The sequence below is a fragment of the Poecilia reticulata genome, linkage group LG2 (assembly GCF_000633615.1).
Source record: "Poecilia reticulata strain Guanapo linkage group LG2, Guppy_female_1.0+MT, whole genome shotgun sequence".
Lineage (NCBI taxonomy): Eukaryota > Metazoa > Chordata > Actinopteri > Cyprinodontiformes > Poeciliidae > Poecilia > Poecilia reticulata.
The window spans coordinates 31,903,810-31,930,492 of NC_024332.1; the positions used below are offsets into that span (position 1 = coordinate 31,903,810).

At 36.6% G+C, this 26,683-nt stretch overlaps 1 protein-coding gene across 1 annotated transcript in view; it reads right to left on the bottom strand.

Moving 5' to 3' along the window:
• Positions 1-221: 221 nt before the first annotated feature.
• scn1laa (sodium channel, voltage-gated, type I-like, alpha) overlaps positions 222-26,683 on the bottom strand; it is a 29,458-nt gene continuing 2,996 nt past the window's right edge. The window contains exons 5-33 of the mRNA XM_017309266.1: positions 25,586-25,792; positions 24,687-24,950; positions 23,363-23,737; positions 22,524-22,647; positions 21,382-21,620; positions 21,108-21,281; positions 20,271-20,627; positions 19,633-20,085; positions 17,773-17,911; positions 17,540-17,694; positions 17,247-17,420; positions 16,910-17,032; positions 14,492-14,767; positions 14,318-14,406; positions 13,939-13,997; positions 13,124-13,362; positions 12,850-13,023; positions 12,013-12,369; positions 11,375-11,827; positions 9,518-9,656; positions 9,285-9,439; positions 8,992-9,165; positions 8,655-8,777; positions 6,237-6,512; positions 6,095-6,151; positions 3,730-3,867; positions 3,549-3,653; positions 2,921-3,191; positions 222-2,817 (exon numbers count right to left, since the gene is read on the bottom strand). Of these exons, the coding sequence (XP_017164755.1) occupies positions 1,631-2,817; positions 2,921-3,191; positions 3,549-3,653; positions 3,730-3,867; positions 6,095-6,151; positions 6,237-6,512; positions 8,655-8,777; positions 8,992-9,165; positions 9,285-9,439; positions 9,518-9,656; positions 11,375-11,827; positions 12,013-12,369; positions 12,850-13,023; positions 13,124-13,362; positions 13,939-13,997; positions 14,318-14,406; positions 14,492-14,767; positions 16,910-17,032; positions 17,247-17,420; positions 17,540-17,694; positions 17,773-17,911; positions 19,633-20,085; positions 20,271-20,627; positions 21,108-21,281; positions 21,382-21,620; positions 22,524-22,647; positions 23,363-23,737; positions 24,687-24,950; positions 25,586-25,792 (7,056 nt within the window). The 3' untranslated portion in view covers positions 222-1,630. The remainder of the gene's footprint in view (positions 2,818-2,920; positions 3,192-3,548; positions 3,654-3,729; positions 3,868-6,094; positions 6,152-6,236; positions 6,513-8,654; positions 8,778-8,991; positions 9,166-9,284; positions 9,440-9,517; positions 9,657-11,374; positions 11,828-12,012; positions 12,370-12,849; positions 13,024-13,123; positions 13,363-13,938; positions 13,998-14,317; positions 14,407-14,491; positions 14,768-16,909; positions 17,033-17,246; positions 17,421-17,539; positions 17,695-17,772; positions 17,912-19,632; positions 20,086-20,270; positions 20,628-21,107; positions 21,282-21,381; positions 21,621-22,523; positions 22,648-23,362; positions 23,738-24,686; positions 24,951-25,585; positions 25,793-26,683) is intronic.

Sequence of the window (26,683 nt, forward strand, 5' to 3'; positions counted from 1 at the left end):
CCCAGGACAAAATGAAAAACCGAACAGCGGACCTCCTCTTCCCCCAAAAAAGAAGTTTGCAGTTTTATACAAAGAGACAAGGAGTGGCTGTCTTTAAAAAAGCCTCTTTACAAAAACAAACAAAAAAAAAAAGCAAAGTATCAGCAAAACACAGGTACCCCCACTATCCAAAACAGCATTCACATCAGGACCAAATAATGTTAAAACATTGGCAGGCAGACTTGATATACTTATAATCTTTATTTAAACCATTACCCTTTTAAATAAAATGTGCTATAGCAGTATCTTGCATGCAGGTATCTTTATGCATTTCAAATAGAATGGATTTATACAATCAGCAAAAGTTTCTATAACAAAAACACTCTTTCATTGAGTATAAAGTGTAAAACACCATGCAAAAAGCAATTACATCAGTGGGACCTTACTGTCTTCCCCACCAGATCTGGTAACAACGTATGGTGGCAGTCATGAGAAGCAACAATATAAAATGTAAACAGAGGCAGGAAATAGCAATGATCACATGACGTGTGTGATGCAATTTCCTTGAGATTCTTCATAACAACCTGAGCCATCAAGTCCATCTTTGATATTTTCTATGATAAAGTTTGAAAGATATACTGGAAAATGCAGTGTACCCCCAGTTCTACGAGAAGTCTTTCACAGAGATTTTTTATGAATAGTTCATACCCAAATATCTTATTACATACCAGACAGCATACACAGTATATTTAGTTCCTTGTTTAAAATGGAATTTTATAATATCAAACAATGTTACGATTGTTTAAATTAGAATATTAATTTACATCACCAAGAGTAAGAGAATGAAGAAGCCTGTATTTTAGACCAGTCAAAACACAGTGAAATTTCCCCAAAACATTAGCTTCCCTGCAACAGTCAAGAAATCTGTCTTTAGGTAAATACCAAGGCAAACAAGATGATCTTTTTTTGTATTTAAAAATTTATTAAATGCTTTATTTTTAGAACACGTTTGCTTATAAAGATGTGCATGATTAATCTTTATTGTCAATAATGTAAACCCAGAAGACATAATCGTCTTCGATGATTAGAAAAAGTGCCTTTTTTTTTAAGGGTCACTGTCCTGATACTGATCAGCACAAAAACTCAGCAGTCTTGATGTTTTTCAGCCGTAGTTTTGCAGCATAAAGCCTGGAATTAAACTCCTGGTGAAACTGTACTCTTTGGCATGCATAGCCATGAAGAGAAACATTCATGCAGAATTACAAGTGGCTTTAGCAGACATCCTTAGCACAGTAATTAAGGCTTGTCTGAAGCCAGAATATCAATTCTAAATGAAACTTTAAAGAATCAACCTAAAAGTAAAACGGGTTTTATAAAAAGGCAATCGACTTACAAATTAAATGTATACAGCAATAAACCATTCTGTTTGAAAATAAATAGGTCACCTAATAAAAACTAGAACTGCACAATGGGCTGTATAGCTGGAGTAGCTGCAATAGTCATCAAAGCAATAATTAGTTTGTCTTTAAAAATACTTTAAGTAATTATACCAATTTCTGCAAAATAGTCCAAAGGGAAGAATTTCATTTGAAAAGCTGTAAACATTGTTTTTTTTTTAATTTCTAAAGTCAGTTTTGCTCTTCCATTTTTTTTATTTGTCTTGTTCTGTGATGTCTTTGCTCTCGACTTCCTTTTCACTTCTGTCCTTTTCATGTTTTCTATTCACATTTGGTGTTGCACTTGTACTTGAAGGCTCAGAGTCCTTCAAACCTGAGACTTCAATTTTATGGGTGGTAGAGAGTTCCACAGGTTTTTCTGTAAAAGAATCTTCTTTGTCAGTCAGCTGTTCATCCTTTTCAGCATCAACACGGACTACATCAAAAATCTTGGTCCGAGTATAATGTCTGAAAGCTCTCTGAATAACAGCAGCTGACACGTCCTCCTGTTTTTGGCGGAAAGTGGTTGTGATGGGTTCATACGACACCTTCGATGGATTTGCAGCCATGAAACGCTCCTCCATCTGGCCCCTGAGTATGTCCATCTCCCCACTCTCACCCAAGACACGTTTTGTAAAGGCAAACAGGATATCCAGGCAGTGAATGCGGTCACCACTCACAACTGGTAGATCCATAGAGATGAGCTCCAATTTGTTGGGCTTAGGAATGCGTAATGGTGCGGCTAAAGAATCTGCAAAGTCTGAAAGCATGCTGCACTTCACAAACTGTGTTGCAAGAGGGTCAAACTTTTCCCAGACCTCATAAAATATTTCAAAGTCATCCTCGCTTAATGGCTCAGCGCTCTCCTCTGTGGCCACGCCAAAATTCTCCAGGATRACGGCAATGTACATGTTCACAACAATAAGGAAGCAAATAATGATATAACTCACAAAGAAGGCGATTCCCACTGCTGGACTTCCACAATTTCCTTTAGCATTATTACTACCAGGATGCTCCATTTCAGAATTACAATCGATATCGTCCTTGCTGTTGAGGATAGGAGCTAGAAGGAGATCCCAGCCTCCCGATGTGGTAATTTGAAACAAACAGATCATGCTGTTGCCAAAGGTCTCAAAATTAAAAAGGTCATCGATGCCTTTTTCCTTCTTGACATAGGCAAAGTTTGCCATGCCAAAGATGGCATAGATAAACATCACCAAGAACAGCAAGAGGCCAATGTTGAACAAGGCAGGAAGTGACATCATCAAGGCAAACAAGAGCGTGCGGATCCCTTTGGCACTTTTAATAAGGCGGAGGACGCGGCCGATCCTAGCCAGTCGAATCACTCTGAACAGGGTTGGTGAGACAAAATACTTCTCTATCACATTTGCAAGAAAAATGCCTGTGGAAATAAAAGAACATGTATTAAAGTTAACAAATGAGCAAACATGTACAAAAGTTTAACTGTTTGTTTGCACAAAACAGAAGCCAAAGAAAAGTCTTACCAACAATTGAGAGGATCACCACAATGAAATCAAATATATTCCAGCCATTGATGAAAAAGTACTGGCGAAGTGCAATCATCTTTAGCAAACATTCTCCAGAGAAGATTACAATAAACACTATGTTAATGTACTTGAGGTTTGTTTCCCATTCCTTACTTTGTCCTTCGACTTCCACCATCATAGTTACCATATTTAACCATATCAGAACCATTATTATAATATCAAATATTTGTTGCGTGACAAAATCAAAAACATATCCTTGAAGCTTGTTCTGAAATAGAAAAACACAYACAAAAAACAATAAGCAATAGGAAAATGTGGATTACCAAAAGAGATTAGACTCAGTTGTTGCTCAGATTAGAGGTCAACCAATGCAGTTTCCTCCATTACTGAGTTCATTGTTATRGTTTACATTGTCCATTTACAAGCACATTTGCTGTTTGGCAAAAKAACTTGTGGTTCCTCTTTGTAGAAAGTTGCTATTTTCAAACAAGCAGAACCTACTTTAGCACATCCCTCTATGTGCATCACAATGCACATCAACRTCTTACACATCCTCAAAACTGACTGMAATAAGTCAAAGTGGCTGATTAACTAGCCAAACTCTAACTAAGTTAGATTTACTTACTTCTGGCCTTGGGATTGGTTTCTGTGGCTTCTTTGATCCCAGCTTTTTCATAGCATTATAGTATTTCTTTTGCTCATCGGTCATGAAGATGTCTTGACCTCCTAAGTAAAAAGGCACAACAAACAATGTTAAACTACAGCAAAACATAAGTAGTTGTTTAAAGAGAAGATGTGACACTTATCTTTCTCTTCTGTTGATTGAAATTGTCTATAATGACACCAATGAAGAGATTGAGGGTAAAAAAGGCCCCAAATATGATGAAAACAACAAAATATATGTACATCTTCAAGTTGACTTCATATTCTGGCTGTTCTTCTACCTATAATAGAGACAACAAAACACACAAATTAAACTGTAAATTTAGAACTAAGAGGGCTGCACAGTGGTGCAGTAGGTAGCTTCTTTCTGCATGGAGTTTGCATGTTCTTGTTGTGCATGTGTGGGTTCTCTCTGGGTACTCCAGCTTCCTCCCACAGTCCAAAAACATCAGCTAATTGTTAAGTTTATTGGGTTCTCTAAATTTTCTTTAGTGTGCATGCATCATGGTTGTTTGTCCTGTCTGTYTCTGTGTTGCCCTGTGAGAGACTGGCGACCTGTCCAGGGTGTACCCCGCCTCTTGCCTGAAACGTTCACTGGAGATGGGCACYAGCACCCCTCCTGACCCCACTGGGGACAAGGGTGCACAGAAAATGAATGGATGTAAAACTAAGAGCTCCTTCAGGGTATTATAAGCCTGCAGCCCGCAAGACTTTACTTACTCYTTCTTTCATCAAGGTAGGAGTCAAGTTTAAAACCCACTGCGTTAGCTCTGCTTGTGCAGCTCTAACCTGTAGTCGTGCTTTCAGAGGTGCGCACTGAGCGAGGGTGAGAATGATTTATCTTTGCAAACAAAGGATTATGTGCTGGCGTGTGCGTTTACATCTACACACTGTCCAGTGGTGTTTTAAAAATGACAGTCATAGAGAGCGTTTAKATCTAATTTCTTTCTGTGCATTGCCAGAACAAGGTGGTGTTTTAGTTCAGTTAACACTATTGCCTTGTTGCAGGATTTGAAACCCAGATATTGCTGTGGGGTAGACAGGCAACCTATCTGTAGTGTAACACACCTCTCACCCCTGCTGTTATAGAAATAGATTAATTTTGAGTTTATGTATAGGAAATATATATCAAGGCATATATCTGAAAAATAAGGACAGTGTTTCCCCAAGAAAAATTGCTAAGCCCAGTGGTCGAGACGCTAAGGCGATCCACCGGCGGTCCACTGTGTTTTTGTATTAAAATTAGAACTTAATGGACATCTTTTCTAAAAGTAAGGAAAAACCAATTAAATAATGCAGAAAATAAAAATCTACCCCAATCACTCCTGGGGTTTAAAAATACACAAAAACATAAACTCACATAAACTGTATACCAGGGGTGATCAAGTCCAGTCCTCAAGAGCTACGGTCCTGCAACTTTTAGATGCATCCTTACTCCTACAGACTGGGATCAAATGTCTGAATTCCCTCACCAGCAGTCATTCAGCTCTGAATAGGCCTGGTAACGAGCCATTCACTTGATTCAGGTGTGTTGGAGTATCAATGGATATGAAGGTTGTACAATGGTAGCCCTCGAGGACTGGACTTGAGCAACCCTGCTGTATATACTACCTAACACTATTATGCTACCTGACACAGTTAAGSCATTTCTTGTAGCTGGTGGAGGTTCCTGCTGATATGAATATTGAGTAGATAACAGGTTTGGTGGTGAYGGTAAAATTTGCCTTGTTAGTTTTGRAGCCAATCTCAWACCAGTCAATATTAGAGATAGGATTATGAAACTTGTGGGAATCAGATAAACCCTGGACCAAACCACAATCTTGTTTGGGGGGAGCAAAATTATGTATTAGAGACTACATCCTGGGGGGTGGAGGGAGAGACAGAGAGAGAGAGAAAAGGCAAGCTGTACGTGCCAGAGTGATTACCACACCCTTGTAGACCTACTGAAAAGTACTGTATGCACAATCCTACAGCTGTGCATGAACAAACTGGTGATCAGTATCAGGAGAAGGTTCCAGGTTGTGCAGGGTTCTTCCATGAACTACTGAAGCCCCTGTTTCTGAAATGAATAATTTGTTAAACTGGCACCATGTCTTGTGTAGTTCTGTTTAGGAGGGAACACAAAAGCGTTTTAACAACATGAGATATGTTGCCAGGATGTTTGTTTTATTTACAATTATTCAACCAAACACAAGTTTTCTTACTTTTCTGTTAACTCTATATCCCTCTCCACATGATCAAATGCATTCTTTGTATAGGACTACAGAATGCACTCGTGTATTTTATCCTCAAACTGAGTATTTTTGAGAACTTTAAAAACATTTTTTATTACTTTTAAACTCAACTTATGTTAAAAGTTTAAATATGAAATATCCCATCAAATGTGTTAATTTTAAATAATAATAATAATAATAATAATAATAATAATAATAATAATAATAATAATAATAATAATAATAATAATAATAATGTTAGCAATGTTGAGATAAACAAGATACATTTTATTACTTTGCTTGGAGAATCCACAGCAGCATACATGATATCCATCCAGCCTTTGAATGTAGCCTGTCAAGAAAGATGCTTTAAATAAGACATTAGCATGTTTGGAAATACGAAAAAGTTATAAGCAGAAAAATATCAAGTTACTTACAACTTGCAGAAGAGCAAGGTAGCCCATTGCAACATTGTCAAAGTTGACTTTGACATTCTTCCAGATGGCAGTCTTATTGCCTAACATGACACATTCTGTTTTGTTTTTCACTTCTTTTGGGAGGAAAGTCTTCTCCGAAGTTTTATTTTCACAACTATAGAACTTCCCTGCAAATAGGTTTACTCCCATGATGCTGAAGATGAGCCAGAAAATGAGGCATACCAGCAGAACATTAAAGATAGAAGGAATGGCTCCCATCAGGGCATTGACTACCACCTACAAAAAAGAAAAACACCACAAAARTAACATATCTACTACCTGTGCCCAGAACGTCTTTTAAAAATAATTAAAAATAACACTATATCCATGAAATGGTATGAAAAGGAACACACAAGAGTGATGAAACCTATGTAAACAAACAGCAGGACACAACATGGCTGCCAAGTTATAAGAAGGGGATGGAAAACAGGGAAAAAGTAGGAAAAGAAGGGAGAAAATTTATTAAAGTGTACTAATCTTCAAAAAAATAAATAAATAAGTGGTTACTTCGTTTTAAATAAGCATTGATAGAGAACTTCTTGAAGAGGATCAAGGATGCCAAAAGTTTCATTACTGTAAACAGAAACATAAAATAAAACAAAACATAAATAAATCATGTTAGATAACGCTCCAAACAATATTAAAAGCAGAAAGATCTATGTGAGAAGATGAACATGGAAATAAAGGATTTCACAGGCAACTATGGGAGGAAAGAGACTATAAAGACAATACCACCACAGCATGAGAAGAAGTACATGTACACGCTTCATTGATTTTCTGTTACACAGTTACATACATGTCTGTAGGCAGTGAGCATGTGAAACCAAAGTAAAATTCCTTGTTTAATGACCTTGTTTGGTCAATAAAGCGGATTCTGATAAGTTATCAGTCTYAGTTTGGACTGTGAGTTGATGAACAATGACTTCAATAATTGCAATATTGAGTGAGATGTCCAAAGGKTATTCTGTGAAGTGATTCTCCTACTTGGGTTTCTTCAGAGTACGCAAGTTATGGATGCAGTGTGAAACTGTTCTGTAGCCTGGCCATTTCCTTCCTGTGCAATTCCACTCAAAAATAATTCTCAATTCAACCACAGCCTWAGATTTCTCCCATTGACTAGGATTGTCTCTGGTCGAATTTTGACCAGGCCAATCAACGAATGGAAGGAGAAGTTGTGAACAATGATGTACATTTTCTGTGCTGTTTTARAAGTGTAGTGTGCTTGTAGTTTTAGGAATAGCAGYGGAGGAAGTGAACWAATTCTTAAGTCAATCTTGGCCATGCTTCCAAATATTCAATTAACATTAACAGCTGGCGGGTTTGGATTGGCACATCTCTCTTCGCAGTGGAGGATGATTGGTTACAGCGCAGATAATTTCCAGTAACCTTCTTAGCTTTGACCATTACATATGTCATGGGCAAACATTAGCAATTGGGTTAGACCTCAACAGAGTCCACACCTCCAGGAAGCAGTAACTTCTCAACAGCCATGGCCAACATCATCTGTACTACACTCAGGAAGTGTAGTACAAAGGCTATTTTTTTAAAACTAGGGTAGTCCTTCTATAACAAACTAAAAATATAAAACAGAGTTACTGTGGCAGAAAATGACTGGGAAAAAAGAGGTAAAAAGAGGAATATGTTTATTGCATGCAACAACTGGGAAGATTGTAAATAAAGTGTGTGCATGTGTGTTTGGAGAGCTTGTACGGGGGAGGGGGGCTTTAAGCAGAGCTACACAAGTATTATATTTTGGCTAGCCAATTCCGTAAGTAAACAAAGGCTAAAAATGTGAGCCCAATTATCTGTTCTCTTATATAAAACAAATTTTCCATCATAGATTACAAAGCCTGGTAAACTTCAAAAGTGTTTTGGTTCTGGATCAGAAATGTAGTTAGTACCTAACATATGTAGCCAAAAAGCCAAAAAGCTTCTTACAATAACATAGCAGCAAACTATTACTAATTCCAGTAAGATGCCTTTAAACTTTTTTTTTTTTTTTTTTTGTCCAGAGGTCATTTGAACCACACTATGTACTATGCATTATTATTTCCATGAAAATATCTTTGGTGCTTAGCAATATTTATAGTATTTTCACAAAAGTTAGCATAGGTTTCTTTTTCTGATGAAGATTTTGAGCCTTGAAAAGTGAAACTCAAATGTATAAATCCCTTGAATGCTTACAAAACTTTTAAATCCAAAGATGATTACATCCAAAGTTCTTTGGTGATATTTTTTTGACAATTATTCCCAGCAGCTATATGCTTAAGGTTAAGTTTTAGAAGAACTGTGCTTTAAGCTTAAATGAAAATCTTGAGCTCATTGTCAGCATTATGGTTTTGCTTACAGTTTTGCGAAAGAGTTTGTGACTGCACTTACCCTCATGCCCTCAAACCGTGACAGAGCTCTGAGGGGCCTCAGAGCTCGCAGCGTTCTCAGAGATTTGATTGGACCAAGTTCTGAGTATTCTAAAGCATTAGCCACCAGACTGACCAGGGAGACCTGGAAAATAAACACACAGACACTGTAACCAGAGAGGACTGAGAATGTATCATATTTTGATAAGCGTGTTTATCAAAATATAGAAAATCATTGTTTTAATGTTTTTTAATGTAATTCCTTCTACGTCAGTTAGAGTTACCTCATTGTAACTGACAATTTAAGACTGAACAAATCTTTTTTCATTGCTTTTGCATAAGTTGATGTTTCAACTCACATCAACAATGAGGAAGTCCAACCAGCACCATGCATTTGTGAAATACTTGGCAAATCCGTATGCCATCCATTTCAGAAGCATCTCCAGAATGAAGATAAAGGTAAAAATTTTGTCTGCAAATTCCAAGATCACTTTAATTGTCTTCCTCTGCTCAGAGTATATATCTTCAAAAGCCTAGTGAGAAAACATAGTCGGTCATCACACTACCGGTGATTGTATATTGTAGTCAAATGTCAAGAAAGCATTGAAATAAGCTTTACTTAGCAGAGAAAAAAAAAATCTCTGAGACTTACAAGTGCTCCACTGCTGAGCAAAATCATGAATATGATGAAGCTCTCAAACCAGTTGTGCTCCACTATCCAATAACAGGTTTTCCTTAGAGTCCACCACATTTTCCACCAGCCGACATTCACATTTACTTGGCAACACTTAAATTTCTGGATGCAACCTGTAAAGAAAAAAAGTGTGTTGCTTGTCTGTAATGTGATTAGAAGCAAGACTGTCAGACAAATGTTGGAGAATTTACCAGCAGTAAAGCAATCATGTGGTTCCTTAATTACTTCTACAACAGGTACAAGCTCYGCAGGCTCTCCGTTTGATAGACCATCCACTGTACTCCCCTCAGAGGCACTGAACTGTCCGTCATCGTCATCACCATCGACAACCTGTGGATGCAATCAAGATTGTGTCTCAAAAAGCAAAAAGTTTTTGACAAAATCTATGATGCAAATTTTTGGGCCACGTTGAGTGTGATTGATCCATTTTCCTCACACKTATTACTCTTTTTATTTTTAAATCAAGATATTTCTACCATTTTCCAGAAGCTTTAACAAATCAAGAGCTAAAATCTATATTGGTTTTGAACTCAGARCARAASGAGTCCATCTACTGGCCAAATGCCTTATTTACAAGCAGAATCTGAATGCAGTGCACTTTAAATATAAGGATTTACAACTATTGCATTGAAGCAGTCCTTTGCAATGGAAATATTGTACATGTTGATACTACTGTTATTGGAATGAGAACTGGAATTCATCATATTGTGCAGCTCTAGCGGTAACACGTGAGTTACATGATTTCCCGTCTTCAGCAAGTTCTCTTCACCATGCACAAAAAAAAAAGAAAACGTAAACTTCTTCCTTAGAAACCTGGAGGTATTTGTAGCTATTCTTTGCCATTTCTGGTGAAGCATTTTGATTTGTCATTTAGTTTACTGTTGTAAGGGCTTCTGCAGGGTGTGTCTTCTAAAGGCTGGCATGAGCTAGAATGTCTTCCTGCAGAGTGCAGGATACCATGGGATCAGATAGTGAAGTGCTGGCAGTGATGTAAGTATGTTATTGCAATATTGTGGATGTACTAATGTTAATGTAATAATGGTTCATTTCCCCGCCCTTTCATTCTGTTTCTGTGAGAGAAACCTGATGCTATGCTGGAGCAAAATCAATTGTGGTACTCAAATGATTTGTTTTTCCAGTATTTGGAATTTTTAAGTTAGCTAATCTTTCATTTTAATCTCAGGTATAAGACAGCTGCATGAAAGTTTTAGCTTAATTTTGAAAATGTATTTCCTTTCTGTTGTTTTAAGAATATTAGCGTTATTACATTAGAGTGACAGCAGGTTTTTGCTTTAAATTATTATCTGGTAGTTTGTAGATGAATAGCAAATATAAGTCTAGGGTGTGATTTGTATAATACCATTAAATCAAATTTAAAAATCAGTTTGGGTAATGTGCCAAACACATGAAAAAATGGCAACTCATGTATGAATTAAGGTACATTTCTTCATTTTAGCAGTGATTTAAGTATTCATTATACCAATAAGTTTTTCTTTATCGAAGTAATGGTAAAGTTTTGGAGTGACATTAGCTAGACACCCAACTTGAAAATAATTGACAAAAAGCTTGACAGCAATAACGAGAAGGGTTTGAGTGATCTGTTAATGAGGTCTTTCCATTGATTACTTAGAAAAGTATGATCTTGGAAAGAAAACAACATTTTTATCAAGATCGATCCTCTTTAAACATTGTTTTAGTACCACTGGAAGATGTGTATCTTATTGCAGACCAGAAAGAAATTTCTCAGTTCAATGAAAATTATTTTATATCTAAATTTGTTAATCCTAACCCTATCAACAACGTTCTCTCTCAGAGCTGGATCTATCACAGACTAGTAAAAATAGTGAGTAAATGAAAAACAATCCTAATGAGATGTTACAATTGCTACAATTGCTGTGTCTCTGTCTTTTTTCACCCAGTAATCCCTATTGCATGCAATTAGCCCTTTAGAGGAAAATTCAGCTCCACAGCACTCTTCCTGCTTTAAATCTTTTAAAGCARGAAGAGTGCAGCATAATTTTAAGAATAAGGCAAAACATAATTCCTACCATATGACATTCCGGTAYGTTGGATGAAAAACTGCTGAAGTCCTCAGTGTTAAGCATTTCAAAGTCTGACTCTTCCGCAGCAATGGGAACGGTCACAGTCAGACTTGGGTTATTTATAAAAGACATGATGGAATCATCACTCCTGCTGTTGACGATGTACTTGTTTCCACTTTTATCCACTCCAGTCACTTCACCATTACTGTTCTTAGTTAAGTCTTTAATGGTATGATTGGGGACGCCATTATGTCCAAATGTTTTGTCCTCACTTGTTTTTTTATCTCTGATGCACAAACCGTTGCAACAACTTCGAAATTTCAGTTTAATGAAGGCGGTGGCTCTGTGTATGCGATCAAACGCAATCTGCAAATTGTTGAGCTCATTGTCATCTTCTACAGACATCAGATTGTCTGCACTGAATGAACTCAGCAGCAGGGCCAGGAACAAGTTCAGCACCTGTAARAGRATAACATGGCTTTAACCAGGATTGATCTTGAGTTTGTTGCTCTCAGATAATAAAGAAAAAAAAAACATTGAATGCTATAAAACTGCATTCAGTTCAATTACTCATTACAGAAATAAGCTCCATTGAAAACATTTGAATGATATGGAATGAAATGACCATAAAAGATGCAATGTACCACAAGATTTCCAATAACCATGACCATCATGTAGAGAATGAGACATGGGGCTTTCCCAGCCACCTCCATACAGTCCCACATGGTCTCTATCCATTCTCCACAAAGCACTCGGAACACAATGAGGAATGAATGGAAGAAGTCATTCATGTGCCATCGAGGAAGAGGGCGGTCTTCAGAGATTTTACACCCAAATTCCTTATACTGTTTTCCAAACAGCTGCATGCCCACAACAGCAAAGATGAAAACAATGATGGCTAGCACCAGGGTCAGGTTTCCCAAGGCTCCCACTGAATTACCAATTATTTTGATGAGYTTATTAAGAGTGGGCCAGGACTTGGCCAACTTGAACACTCTCAGCTGTTAGAAGAGAAGAAAAAAAGAAAAACTTTAGAGACACACGTTTGTGTAAAACTCATTTGAAYGATAAACATCCAATTAGAACCAATATGCCTCGAATGACAAGGTCATCTCAGATGTATTCATACCCCTTATAAGTTTAAAATTATTTTCATCTCACCAAAAAATTCTAATCAAGGAAACAATCAACAAGGAAATCCCACAGGCATCTCTCAAACAAAAAATAAACAATGTAAAATGAGTATCAATAAAAAAAAAAAAATCTCTTCCTCTTTGTATTTACATTTTAATAAAAATGTCATGCTGAAACTTGTTGAGCTCTTTTTCAATAGTCAATGGATCAAGCTTCATTAGCATTACAGAAAACAAACTCTCCGAGTAGCTTTTGAAGGTTTGTATGTGCTGACAAGAGTCAAGTCTTTTAATTTCAATATTAACCAGAATAATTCCATAAAAGGAGCAGCTCTAACAGATACTTACCAATCTAAATGACCTCAGAATGGACATGCCTTTTACATCAGCCAGAGAGAGCTCTATCAAGCTTAAGCAAACTATGACTCCATCAAAAATGTTCCATCCCACTTGAAAGTAATGATAGGGGTCCAGTGCAATGACCTTGAGGACCATTTCTGCTGTAAAGATGGCTGTGAACACCTTCCCAAGAGTAATTACAAGGGAGAATAATGAAACAGGATTTTGAAAACATAGTAAATATGTGAAAGATTTTTCTTCAGAAGTCTAGAAGCTGACTTACCAGGTTTCCTACATACAGCATGTTGGTGAACCACGGATCCATTGGATAAAACTCCATGGCCATGAAAACTGTGTTGAGTACAATGCACACGGTGATGGCTAGGTCCGTGAACGGGTCCATCACAATTATTTTGACTATTTCTTTGATTTTCAGCCATAGTGGACAACACTCCCAGATGAGGAATTTGTCGGCAAATTTGTACCAGTAAGGAGGACACTTCTGTCTTGATTCTTCGAGTTCTATTGTCAAAACATCACAAAATATTTTAGTTGAATAGATGATTTAATTTATGATCATAGATCATAGATCACAAACAACCATGCACACACACACTCACACCTAGGGACAATTTGGAGAGACCAATTAACCTGACAGTCATGTTTTTGGGCTGTGGGAGGAAACCGGAGTACCCGGAGAAAACCCACGCATGCAATCGAACCCAGAACCTTCTTGCTGCAAGGCAACAGCTCTACCACTGCGCTACTGTGCAGCCCTCTCTTTACATATTTGTTAAAACTCATTATGTATTGAAAGCATGAGACAAATATTCTGAAAAAAAAAACAAGTTCATCAGCCTCCTCTCTTTGGTCTTGCTGTCATCTGCAGAAATACAGAGCTCTGTCAGAAACATTCAATAAGAGCCAAGCGGAAGGTCTAAGTGCTGTCAATGAGGCTCATGTACGTGCTCCTTGGACCCTCCCTCGCACAGCACGTACAAGCTTAATTTTGTCGTTTTGCTGCATCTGTGGCAGATTAATAACAACTTCCCATTACAGGAAAACTGTTTATCGGCCGTCATCGGTGGTCATGCTTACTAGCCTGCACATTCACAGTAAGAGCTGCTGTAGGGATGGAGCTTATTGATTGTTTCTGACTGGGACCAGTAGAACCACAGGGCGGAGGCAGAGAAGCTTGATTTTTCACATCTTGTCTGTCTCATATTAAACTGTGAGGACATAGTGACCGTTTTAACAAATATCTAGAATAGCTTGCTGTTGGTCCATGAAGTACACAACCTTAAAACAGACGCATATTATATCATAAAATGTCAAAGGTTCAATAGACAGAATATTTTTAAAACATTGCATATAATAGGGTTACAATGGCATACCNAATAATAATAATAATAATAATAATAATAATAATAATAATAATAATAATAATAATAATAATAATAATAATAATAATGTTAGCAATGTTGAGATAAACAAGATACATTTTATTACTTTGCTTGGAGAATCCACAGCAGCATACATGATATCCATCCAGCCTTTGAATGTAGCCTGTCAAGAAAGATGCTTTAAATAAGACATTAGCATGTTTGGAAATACGAAAAAGTTATAAGCAGAAAAATATCAAGTTACTTACAACTTGCAGAAGAGCAAGGTAGCCCATTGCAACATTGTCAAAGTTGACTTTGACATTCTTCCAGATGGCAGTCTTATTGCCTAACATKWCACATTCTGTTTTGTTTTTCACTTCTTTTGGGAGGAAAGTCTTCTCCGAAGTTTTATTTTCACAACTATAGAACTTCCCTGCAAATAGGTTTACTCCCATGATGCTGAAGATGAGCCAGAAAATGAGGCATACCAGCAGAACATTAAAGATAGAAGGAATGGCTCCCATCAGGGCATTGACTACCACCTACAAAAAAGAAAAACACCACAAAAGTAACATATCTACTACCTGTGCCCAGAACGTCTTTTAAAAATAATTAAAAATAACACTATATCCATGAAATGGTATGAAAAGGAACACACAAGAGTGATGAAACCTATGTAAACAAACAGCAGGACACAACATGGCTGCCAAGTTATAAGAAGGGGATGGAAAACAGGGAAAAAGTAGGAAAAGAAGGGAGAAAATTTATTAAAGTGTACTAATCTTCAAAAAAATAAATAAATAAGTGGTTACTTCGTTTTAAATAAGCATTGATAGAGAACTTCTTGAAGAGGATCAAGGATGCCAAAAGTTTCATTACTGTAAACAGAAACATAAAATAAAACAAAACATAAATAAATCATGTTAGATAACGCTCCAAACAATATTAAAAGCAGAAAGATCTATGTGAGAAGATGAACATGGAAATAAAGGATTTCACAGGCAACTATGGGAGGAAAGAGACTATAAAGACAATACCACCACAGCATGAGAAGAAGTACATGTACACGCTTCATTGATTTTCTGTTACACAGTTACATACATGTCTGTAGGCAGTGAGCATGTGAAACCAAAGTAAAATTCCTTGTTTAATGACCTTGTTTGGTCAATAAAGCGGATTCTGATAAGTTATCAGTCTYAGTTTGGACTGTGAGTTGATGAACAATGACTTCAATAATTGCAATATTGAGTGAGATGTCCAAAGGKTATTCTGTGAAGTGATTCTCCTACTTGGGTTTCTTCAGAGTACGCAAGTTATGGATGCAGTGTGAAACTGTTCTGTAGCCTGGCCATTTCCTTCCTGTGCAATTCCACTCAAAAATAATTCTCAATTCAACCACAGCCTWAGATTTCTCCCATTGACTAGGATTGTCTCTGGTCGAATTTTGACCAGGCCAATCAACGAATGGAAGGAGAAGTTGTGAACAATGATGTACATTTTCTGTGCTGTTTTARAAGTGTAGTGTGCTTGTAGTTTTAGGAATAGCAGYGGAGGAAGTGAACWAATTCTTAAGTCAATCTTGGCCATGCTTCCAAATATTCAATTAACATTAACAGCTGGCGGGTTTGGATTGGCACATCTCTCTTCGCAGTGGAGGATGATTGGTTACAGCGCAGATAATTTCCAGTAACCTTCTTAGCTTTGACCATTACATATGTCATGGGCAAACATTAGCAATTGGGTTAGACCTCAACAGAGTCCACACCTCCAGGAAGCAGTAACTTCTCAACAGCCATGGCCAACATCATCTGTACTACACTCAGGAAGTGTAGTACAAAGGCTATTTTTTTAAAACTAGGGTAGTCCTTCTATAACAAACTAAAAATATAAAACAGAGTTACTGTGGCAGAAAATGACTGGGAAAAAAGAGGTAAAAAGAGGAATATGTTTATTGCATGCAACAACTGGGAAGATTGTAAATAAAGTGTGTGCATGTGTGTTTGGAGAGCTTGTACGGGGGAGGGGGGCTTTAAGCAGAGCTACACAAGTATTATATTTTGGCTAGCCAATTCCGTAAGTAAACAAAGGCTAAAAATGTGAGCCCAATTATCTGTTCTCTTATATAAAACAAATTTTCCATCATAGATTACAAAGCCTGGTAAACTTCAAAAGTGTTTTGGTTCTGGATCAGAAATGTAGTTAGTACCTAACATATGTAGCCAAAAAGCCAAAAAGCTTCTTACAATAACATAGCAGCAAACTATTACTAATTCCAGTAAGATGCCTTTAAACTTTTTTTTTTTTTTTTTTTGTCCAGAGGTCATTTGAACCACACTATGTACTATGCATTATTATTTCCATGAAAATATCTTTGGTGCTTAGCAATATTTATAGTATTTTCACAAAAGTTAGCATAGGTTTCTTTTTCTGATGAAGATTTTGAGCCTTGAAAAGTGAAACTCAAATGTATAAATCCCTTGAATGCTTACAAAACTTTTAAATCCAAAGATGATTACATCCAAAGTTCTTTGGTGATATTTTTTTGACAATTATTCCCAGCAGCTATATGCTTAAGGTTAAGTTTTAGAAGAACTGTGCTTTAAGCTTAAATGAAAATCTTGAGCTCATTGTCAGCATTATGGTTTTGCTTACAGTTTTGCGAAAGAGTTTGTGACTGCACTTACCCTCATGCCCTCAAACCGTGACAGAGCTCTGAGGGGCCTCAGAGCTCGCAGCGTTCTCAGAGATTTGATTGGACCAAGTTCTGAGTATTCTAAAGCATTAGCCACCAGACTGACCAGGGAGACCTGGAAAATAAACACACAGACACTGTAACCAGAGAGGACTGAGAATGTATCATATTTTGATAAGCGTGTTTATCAAAATATAGAAAATCATTGTTTTAATGTTTTTTAATGTAATTCCTTCTACGTCAGTTAGAGTTACCTCATTGTAACTGACAATTTAAGACTGAACAAATCTTTTTTCATTGCTTTTGCATAAGTTGATGTTTCAACTCACATCAACAATGAGGAAGTCCAACCAGCACCATGCATTTGTGAAATACTTGGCAAATCCGTATGCCATCCATTTCAGAAGCATCTCCAGAATGAAGATAAAGGTAAAAATTTTGTCTGCAAATTCCAAGATCACTTTAATTGTCTTCCTCTGCTCAGAGTATATATCTTCAAAAGCCTAGTGAGAAAACATAGTCGGTCATCACACTACCGGTGATTGTATATTGTAGTCAAATGTCAAGAAAGCATTGAAATAAGCTTTACTTAGCAGAGAAAAAAAAAATCTCTGAGACTTACAAGTGCTCCACTGCTGAGCAAAATCATGAATATGATGAAGCTCTCAAACCAGTTGTGCTCCACTATCCAATAACAGGTTTTCCTTAGAGTCCACCACATTTTCCACCAGCCGACATTCACATTTACTTGGCAACACTTAAATTTCTGGATGCAACCTGTAAAGAAAAAAAGTGTGTTGCTTGTCTGTAATGTGATTAGAAGCAAGACTGTCAGACAAATGTTGGAGAATTTACCAGCAGTAAAGCAATCATGTGGTTCCTTAATTACTTCTACAACAGGTACAAGCTCYGCAGGCTCTCCGTTTGATAGACCATCCACTGTACTCCCCTCAGAGGCACTGAACTGTCCGTCATCGTCATCACCATCGACAACCTGTGGATGCAATCAAGATTGTGTCTCAAAAAGCAAAAAGTTTTTGACAAAATCTATGATGCAAATTTTTGGGCCACGTTGAGTGTGATTGATCCATTTTCCTCACACKTATTACTCTTTTTATTTTTAAATCAAGATATTTCTACCATTTTCCAGAAGCTTTAACAAATCAAGAGCTAAAATCTATATTGGTTTTGAACTCAGARCARAASGAGTCCATCTACTGGCCAAATGCCTTATTTACAAGCAGAATCTGAATGCAGTGCACTTTAAATATAAGGATTTACAACTATTGCATTGAAGCAGTCCTTTGCAATGGAAATATTGTACATGTTGATACTACTGTTATTGGAATGAGAACTGGAATTCATCATATTGTGCAGCTCTAGCGGTAACACGTGAGTTACATGATTTCCCGTCTTCAGCAAGTTCTCTTCACCATGCACAAAAAAAAAAGAAAACGTAAACTTCTTCCTTAGAAACCTGGAGGTATTTGTAGCTATTCTTTGCCATTTCTGGTGAAGCATTTTGATTTGTCATTTAGTTTACTGTTGTAAGGGCTTCTGCAGGGTGTGTCTTCTAAAGGCTGGCATGAGCTAGAATGTCTTCCTGCAGAGTGCAGGATACCATGGGATCAGATAGTGAAGTGCTGGCAGTGATGTAAGTATGTTATTGCAATATTGTGGATGTACTAATGTTAATGTAATAATGGTTCATTTCCCCGCCCTTTCATTCTGTTTCTGTGAGAGAAACCTGATGCTATGCTGGAGCAAAATCAATTGTGGTACTCAAATGATTTGTTTTTCCAGTATTTGGAATTTTTAAGTTAGCTAATCTTTCATTTTAATCTCAGGTATAAGACAGATGCATTAAAGTTTTAGCTTAAATTTGAAAATGTATTTCCTTTCTGTTGTTTTAAGAATATTAGCGTTATTACATTAGAGTGACAGCAGGTTTTTGCTTTAAATTATTATCTGGTAGTTTGTAGATGAATAGCAAATATAAGTCTAGGGTGTGATTTGTATAATACCATTAAATCAAATTTAATAATCAGTTTGGGTAATGTGCCAAACACATGAAAAAATGGCAACTCATGTACTATGAATTAAGGTACATTTCTTCATTTTATCAGTGATTTAAGTATTCATTATACCAATAAGTTTTTCTTTATCGAAGTAATGGTAAAGTTTTGGAGTGACATTAGCTAGACACCCAACTTGAAAATAATTGACAAAAAGCTTGACAGCAATAACGAGAAAGGTTTGAGTGATCTGTTAATGAGGTCTTTCCATTGATTACTTAGAAAAGTATGATCTTGGAAAGAAAACRACATTTTTATCAAGATCGATCCTCTTTAAACATTGTTTTAGTACCACTGGAAGATGTGTATCTTATTGCAGACCAGAAAGAAATTTCTCAGTTCAATGAAAATTATTTTATATCTAAATTTGTTAATCCTAACCCTATCAACAACGTTCTCTCTCAGAGCTGGATCTATCACAGACTAGTAAAAATAGTGAGTAAATGAAAAACAATCCTAATGAGATGTTACAATTGCTACAATTGCTGTGTCTCTGTCTTTTTTCACCCAGTAATCCCTATTGCATGCAATTAGCCCTTTAGAGGAAAATTCAGCTCCACAGCACTCTTCCTGCTTTAAATCTTTTAAAGCARGAAGAGTGCAGCATAATTTTAAGAATAAGGCAAAACATAATTCCTACCATATGACATTCCGGTAYGTTGGATGAAAAACTGCTGAAGTCCTCAGTGTTAAGCATTTCAAAGTCTGACTCTTCCGCAGCAATGGGAACGGTCACAGTCAGACTTGGGTTATTTATAAAAGACATGATGGAATCATCACTCCTGCTGTTGACGATGTACTTGTTTCCACTTTTATCCACTCCAGTCACTTCACCATTACTGTTCTTAGTTAAGTCTTTAATGGTATGATTGGGGACGCCATTATGTCCAAATGTTTTGTCCTCACTTGTTTTTTTATCTCTGATGCACAAACCGTTGCAACAACTTCGAAATTTCAGTTTAATGAAGGCGGTGGCTCTGTGTATGCGATCAAACGCAATCTGCAAATTGTTGAGCTCATTGTCATCTTCTACAGACATCAGATTGTCTGCACTGAATGAACTCAGCAGCAGGGCCAGGAACAAGTTCAGCACCTGTAARAGRATAACATGGCTTTAACCAGGATTGATCTTGAGTTTGTTGCTCTCAGATAATAAAGAAAAAAAAAACATTGAATGCTATAAAACTGCATTCAGTTCAATTACTCATTACAGAAATAAGCTCCATTGAAAACATTTGAATGATATGGAATGAAATGACCATAAAAGATGCAATGTACCACAAGATTTCCAATAACCATGACCATCATGTAGAGAATGAGACATGGGGCTTTCCCAGCCACCTCCATACAGTCCCACATGGTCTCTATCCATTCTCCACAAAGCACTCGGAACACAATGAGGAATGAATGGAAGAAGTCATTCATGTGCCATCGAGGAAGAGGGCGGTCTTCAGAGATTTTACACCCAAATTCCTTATACTGTTTTCCAAACAGCTGCATGCCCACAACAGCAAAGATGAAAACAATGATGGCTAGCACCAGGGTCAGGTTTCCCAAGGCTCCCACTGAATTACCAATTATTTTGATGAGYTTATTAAGAGTGGGCCAGGACTTGGCCAACTTGAACACTCTCAGCTGTTAGAAGAGAAGAAAAAAAGAAAAACTTTAGAGACACACGTTTGTGTAAAACTCATTTGAAYGATAAACATCCAATTAGAACCAATATGCCTCGAATGACAAGGTCATCTCAGATGTATTCATACCCCTTATAAGTTTAAAATTATTTTCATCTCACCAAAAAATTCTAATCAAGGAAACAATCAACAAGGAAATCCCACAGGCATCTCTCAAACAAAAAATAAACAATGTAAAATGAGTATCAATAAAAAAAAAAAAATCTCTTCCTCTTTGTATTTACATTTTAATAAAAATGTCATGCTGAAACTTGTTGAGCTCTTTTTCAATAGTCAATGGATCAAGCTTCATTAGCATTACAGAAAACAAACTCTCCGAGTAGCTTTTGAAGGTTTGTATGTGCTGACAAGAGTCAAGTCTTTTAATTTCAATATTAACCAGAATAATTCCATAAAAGGAGCAGCTCTAACAGATACTTACCAATCTAAATGACCTCAGAATGGACATGCCTTTTACATCAGCCAGAGAGAGCTCTATCAAGCTTAAGCAAACTATGACTCCATCAAAAATGTTCCATCCCACTTGAAAGTAATGATAGGGGTCCAGTGCAATGACCTTGAGGACCATTTCTGCTGTAAAGATGGCTGTGAACACCTTCCCAAGAGTAATTACAAGGGAGAATAATGAAACAGGATTTTGAAAACATAGTAAATATGTGAAAGATTTTTCTTCAGAAGTCTAGAAGCTGACTTACCAGGTTTCCTACATACAGCATGTTGGTGAACCACGGATCCATTGGATAAAACTCCATGGCCATGAAAACTGTGTTGAGTACAATGCACACGGTGATGGCTAGGTCCGTGAACGGGTCCATCACAATTATTTTGACTATTTCTTTGATTTTCAGCCATAGTGGACAACACTCCCAGATGAGGAATTTGTCGGCAAATTTGTACCAGTAAGGAGGACACTTCTGTCTTGATTCTTCGAGTTCTATTGTCAAAACATCACAAAATATTTTAGTTGAATAGATGATTTAATTTATGATCATAGATCATAGATCACAAACAACCATGCACACACACACTCACACCTAGGGACAATTTGGAGAGACCAATTAACCTGACAGTCATGTTTTTGGGCTGTGGGAGGAAACCGGAGTACCCGGAGAAAACCCACGCATGCAATCGAACCCAGAACCTTCTTGCTGCAAGGCAACAGCTCTACCACTGCGCTACTGTGCAGCCCTCTCTTTACATATTTGTTAAAACTCATTATGTATTGAAAGCATGAGACAAATATTCTGAAAAAAAAAACAAGTTCATCAGCCTCCTCTCTTTGGTCTTGCTGTCATCTGCAGAAATACAGAGCTCTGTCAGAAACATTCAATAAGAGCCAAGCGGAAGGTCTAAGTGCTGTCAATGAGGCTCATGTACGTGCTCCTTGGACCCTCCCTCGCACAGCACGTACAAGCTTAATTTTGTCGTTTTGCTGCATCTGTGGCAGATTAATAACAACTTCCCATTACAGGAAAACTGTTTATYGGCCGTCATCGGTGGTCATGCTTACTAGCCTGCACATTCACAGTAAGAGCTGCTGTAGGGATGGAGCTTATTGATTGTTTCTGACTGGGACCAGTAGAACCACAGGGCGGAGGCAGAGAAGCTTGATTTTTCACATCTTGTCTGTCTCATATTAAACTGTGAGGACATAGTGACAGTTTTAACAAATATCTAGAATAGCTTGCTGTTGGTCCATGAAGTACACAACCTTAAAACAGACGCCTATTATAATCATATTATAATAGGTTTGTGGTTATTATATCATAAAATGTCAAAGGTTCAATAGACAGAATATTTTTAAAACATTGCATATAATAGGGTTACAATGGCATACCCTCCATGGTGGTTGTGATGACACTGGCTATACTTAATGCTCTCTGTCTCATCTCGGGTAACTCCAAACTGTTGTGGTAGTTTTCCCCACTGGTCGGTTTGCCTTCAGTGTCTGTGGTGTCAGCCTTCACATAGAAAGGATTATTAATGCCACTGTGCTGAAGATGGTAGGTAGTAAGAAAAAAAATGGAGTTCGCTTCAGCATCTTATTTATCTGTATAGTTGTTTTTATACTAAATCTTTTATTGAGGATTTAGCAGTTTTCCAGCTTTCTGGTAAGATGAAACCMATAGTTCAGTTTTAAAATCATACTTAATAATGATAAAGATTGATAAATAGGCAAAAACATGTTTTTTTTGTTGTTTTTTTTAAACTTGAAAGTTCGCTTACATCTATGCATAAAAAAATATTTAAAAACCCATTTAGGTAGCATTTCTAGGACATCAGGTATCAATATCTTACATTATTTCAGCAGCAGTAAGTATAATTGTTGTATTTTTTCACCTTTCAAACAGAAATCCTAAATGATTCACAGACAGTAATAATAATCAGAATTATTTACTACAGAACAAAAGTAATTTGGTAAGCCTGCTACATCTGCTGCAAGGTGATAGTGCTAACATATGTAAACTATGGAAGCTGGTGATACACATGTGTGCATGGAACATGGCAATAATGTAAAAAACAACAMCAAAAAAAACAAGAACGTGATTTGGGAGATGGTCAACAGTGATGTTGACCATCACTGGCGCAGGCAAGACAATGAAATGTAATAAACATAACAGGAGATGTCGTAAGCAAATAAAATRAGGTAATCTAGGCTATCAAGATATTTCTTACATTGTTTCCGGAGGAGGCCGTATCTATTCTCTGATTAGGTAGAAGAAGCCCTGTAGGCAGTGATGTAGGAAATGAATTCCCGTCCAACAGAGAAACAACCCCATTGCAGTCTATAGAGCTGTGCCTGATCCCAAAGGGTTGAAACCGGAGATGGGGTAAGAAGCTGCACTGGCTCACATTGCTGCTGTGTCTATCACGTCTTGAGGCATTCAGCGGGGATCCCCTCCAACTCAGTTTGCCTTCAAAAATGCTGTTCTCGTCATCTGCAAACTCATTTTCTGAAGCGACATCTTGTGTTTGACTTTGGAGACTGAAAAGGCTGGTTTTGCTGTGTCTTCTGGAGGAGAGCAGTGGTCCACGGAAACTTAGAAAGGACTAGGAGAAAAAGATATTCTCCAGTGGATTGATAATAAATGTTGAGGTATAGAAAAAAAAAAAACTTCCAAGACAGTATTTTGCAGTTTAATGCTGCAAAGTACTGTATTTCCTAATGGAAAATGGAATGGACAATGGAGGAAAAAAAAAMAAACATAAAATCTATATAGTAGTAATCGATGGGGAATTGGAAGAATGTGATCACAATGTGAGGTGTGTTGATGATGAAGAAAAGGATCACAATGATCAGAATGATAAGAATTTTAAGATGAAAATCTCAAGTAATGTGAAATATGATGGATAGTGACAAGAAAATGAGATGAGGAAGAAGAACAAAATGAAGGTGATAAAAATGACGATGAAGATGATGGCCACAGTCAGAACATCAATGATGATGATGAAGTTGATGATGAAGATGATTATCAAGATATCCAAGGGATGCCAAAATCTGATTTGATTTTAGTAAGAAAAATAAAATTCTGGTGTCTAACAGTTGAAGAAATGTTGCCATTTAAGGATCTTAATGTAAATGTTTAACTGACCTATCTTCTTCTTCTTTATTTTTTTTTTACTGGCGTAGTTTTATTGACAGATTTTAAAAATAATTTAAAATTATTCCAAACAGGTGCTTTGATTTATTTATTTATACTTCATGTTTTAGATGTAAATTTGACAGCTACTGTTTGGTAAATTATATTATTTGCAAAAGCAGGCATAAATGGCAACACCATTTATTATACTATAAAAAACACTGGCATTAAGCTTTTAAAAAAAATCTACTACTACCAAAGTTTCAGCTCTCCTGAATAGTTGAAAATATACTTCTGGTGATTCAAATACAGTGACAAAACACATGATTCAAAGACTAAAGGCTGAAAAATATGAAATGCAGACTTTAAAATTCAAAACAAGTAATGGACTGCTCAGCTAATGATTCATGGTACTGCACCTGGTGTGTAGATGAACATTTCATGTCAGAGTTGAGCGGATATTCATCCACAGAGAAGCGGAAACGATTTGCTGGTAAGCTGTCCAGTGAGTCTGAATGAGATATCTTCCTGGCTCCTTTTTCCTCCTCTTTTCTCTTTTTCCTCCTGTTGCGGCGCTCTTTGGCACTTTTGGAGCTCAGCTTAGATACTTCTGAGGAGCTCTCTGTTCCTCCACCTTTGTCCAAAGCATCTCCATTGGTTGCTGCAGCTGCTTTTGCCATTGCCTTGATGAGAATAGGCAGCATGGTGAAATAAACAGATGATAAAAATTGCATCAGATGTGTCAACATGGCTGGTTTGCATTGGAAGATGTGATTCAAGTTGAACAATGAATAAAGTGTGCAATGAAAATTTACTACAAATAAGGATAATATCTTTAACAAGGAAAATAAGACGCACTGCGACATCTAATTTAGAGTTAGCTACTGCTCAGTGTGCCAAACCAGGAGATATAAAATATTATAAAGATCACAAAAAGATTAGAAAGCAAGGAGTGCACAAACAAATACAATTTTAGATTATTTTCAGATTTTCTGATGTATTTTAAAACCTGTTTATACAGTGTAGGATGAATATATAACAACCTCAACCACTATTAAAGACTATTATTAGTTTTCTGCCTAGATGTTGTTTTAAAGTGTAGTTGAAGTATTGGAAAACAGTCCTCTTTATTACATTCATTATGCGCCTTTGGCATCATTTGGAACACTAAAACCCATTGAGTAGTAGACAAGAAGTACCTCAAACTTTGTTGCATTCATGTCAATAAAAACATGTAAACGTCGGAATGAACCTGTACATATATGGTAAAACTTTGTAAAAACAATTTTATAAGAGAAGGAATATCCAGTTAGTGTACCTGAGCATCCTCTTGTTGACGTTTTAGCTGCTCAATGGCTATATTATATTCATACTCCTTCTCCTGAGCTTTCTTTAGGTTGACCTGGCACTGCTCCTCATAGGCCATAGCAACTACAGCCAAAATTAAATTTATCAAGTAGAAGGAACCAAGGAATATAACCAGGACAAAAAAGATCATGTAGGGTTTCCCAGCTGCTCGCAATGTCTGTAAATACAAAAGAAAAAGTTAATTTGATTTTGATACAAATACCTCATAGTAAATACATGACGTATTTTGAAACACTCAATATTTATTATTTCAATTTTTCAATTTAACTAAGGTAAATTGAAAATAAACAGAGTTTAGTGTTGTCTAAACTCTGTTTCTGAGTTTAGACAACGCTAAACTCAGAAACATAAAACAAATACAGAAGTCATAAGAGGCTATGTTAATGACATTTAGTAAAATAGAATTGCACAATTTGCCGCAGTAGTTCCAGTAAGTTGAAATTATCAATATTAATTGACCCTCTTTAAGCAGAGTCATATACCAGTCTTAAATCAGAAAATTACCCCCTTGACCCTGAAAATGGAAATAACATAACCAATTGAACAATGCTAATATATGAATATATATATAAATATATTTATATATTTCATAGAATATATAAATATTCTATGAAAAACATTCATAGAATGTTTTTCATAGAACATTGTATTTTTGTTGTTGTTGTTTTCCTTAAAATTTCACATTAAAAGCTGACATTTTGGATGGTATTTAAACAATCTGTTTGATGTAAATAAAAAAACCCACTGGCTCTGGGAAGAGTTTGTTGCCACAGGTAACATTACCTCCATTCAAAGGCACTTTAATGTATGAGATATTTGCTTTGCTCATTGTTAATATGAAGCTCATCAATTTGGTCTCCAAATATTGTTCTAAAAAACCTTTCAAAATCTGTTTGCCTGAACCACGTTACGACTCCCATTTATCACAACCTAAGGTGCACCTGTGCTGCCTTTAAAGGTTGAGTTGACAGAATACTATTTTAAATCCTGCTTAATCCTTAAAAGGAAAAACAAAGCAAGTAAAAAATCTAATAAAAAACAACAGAAA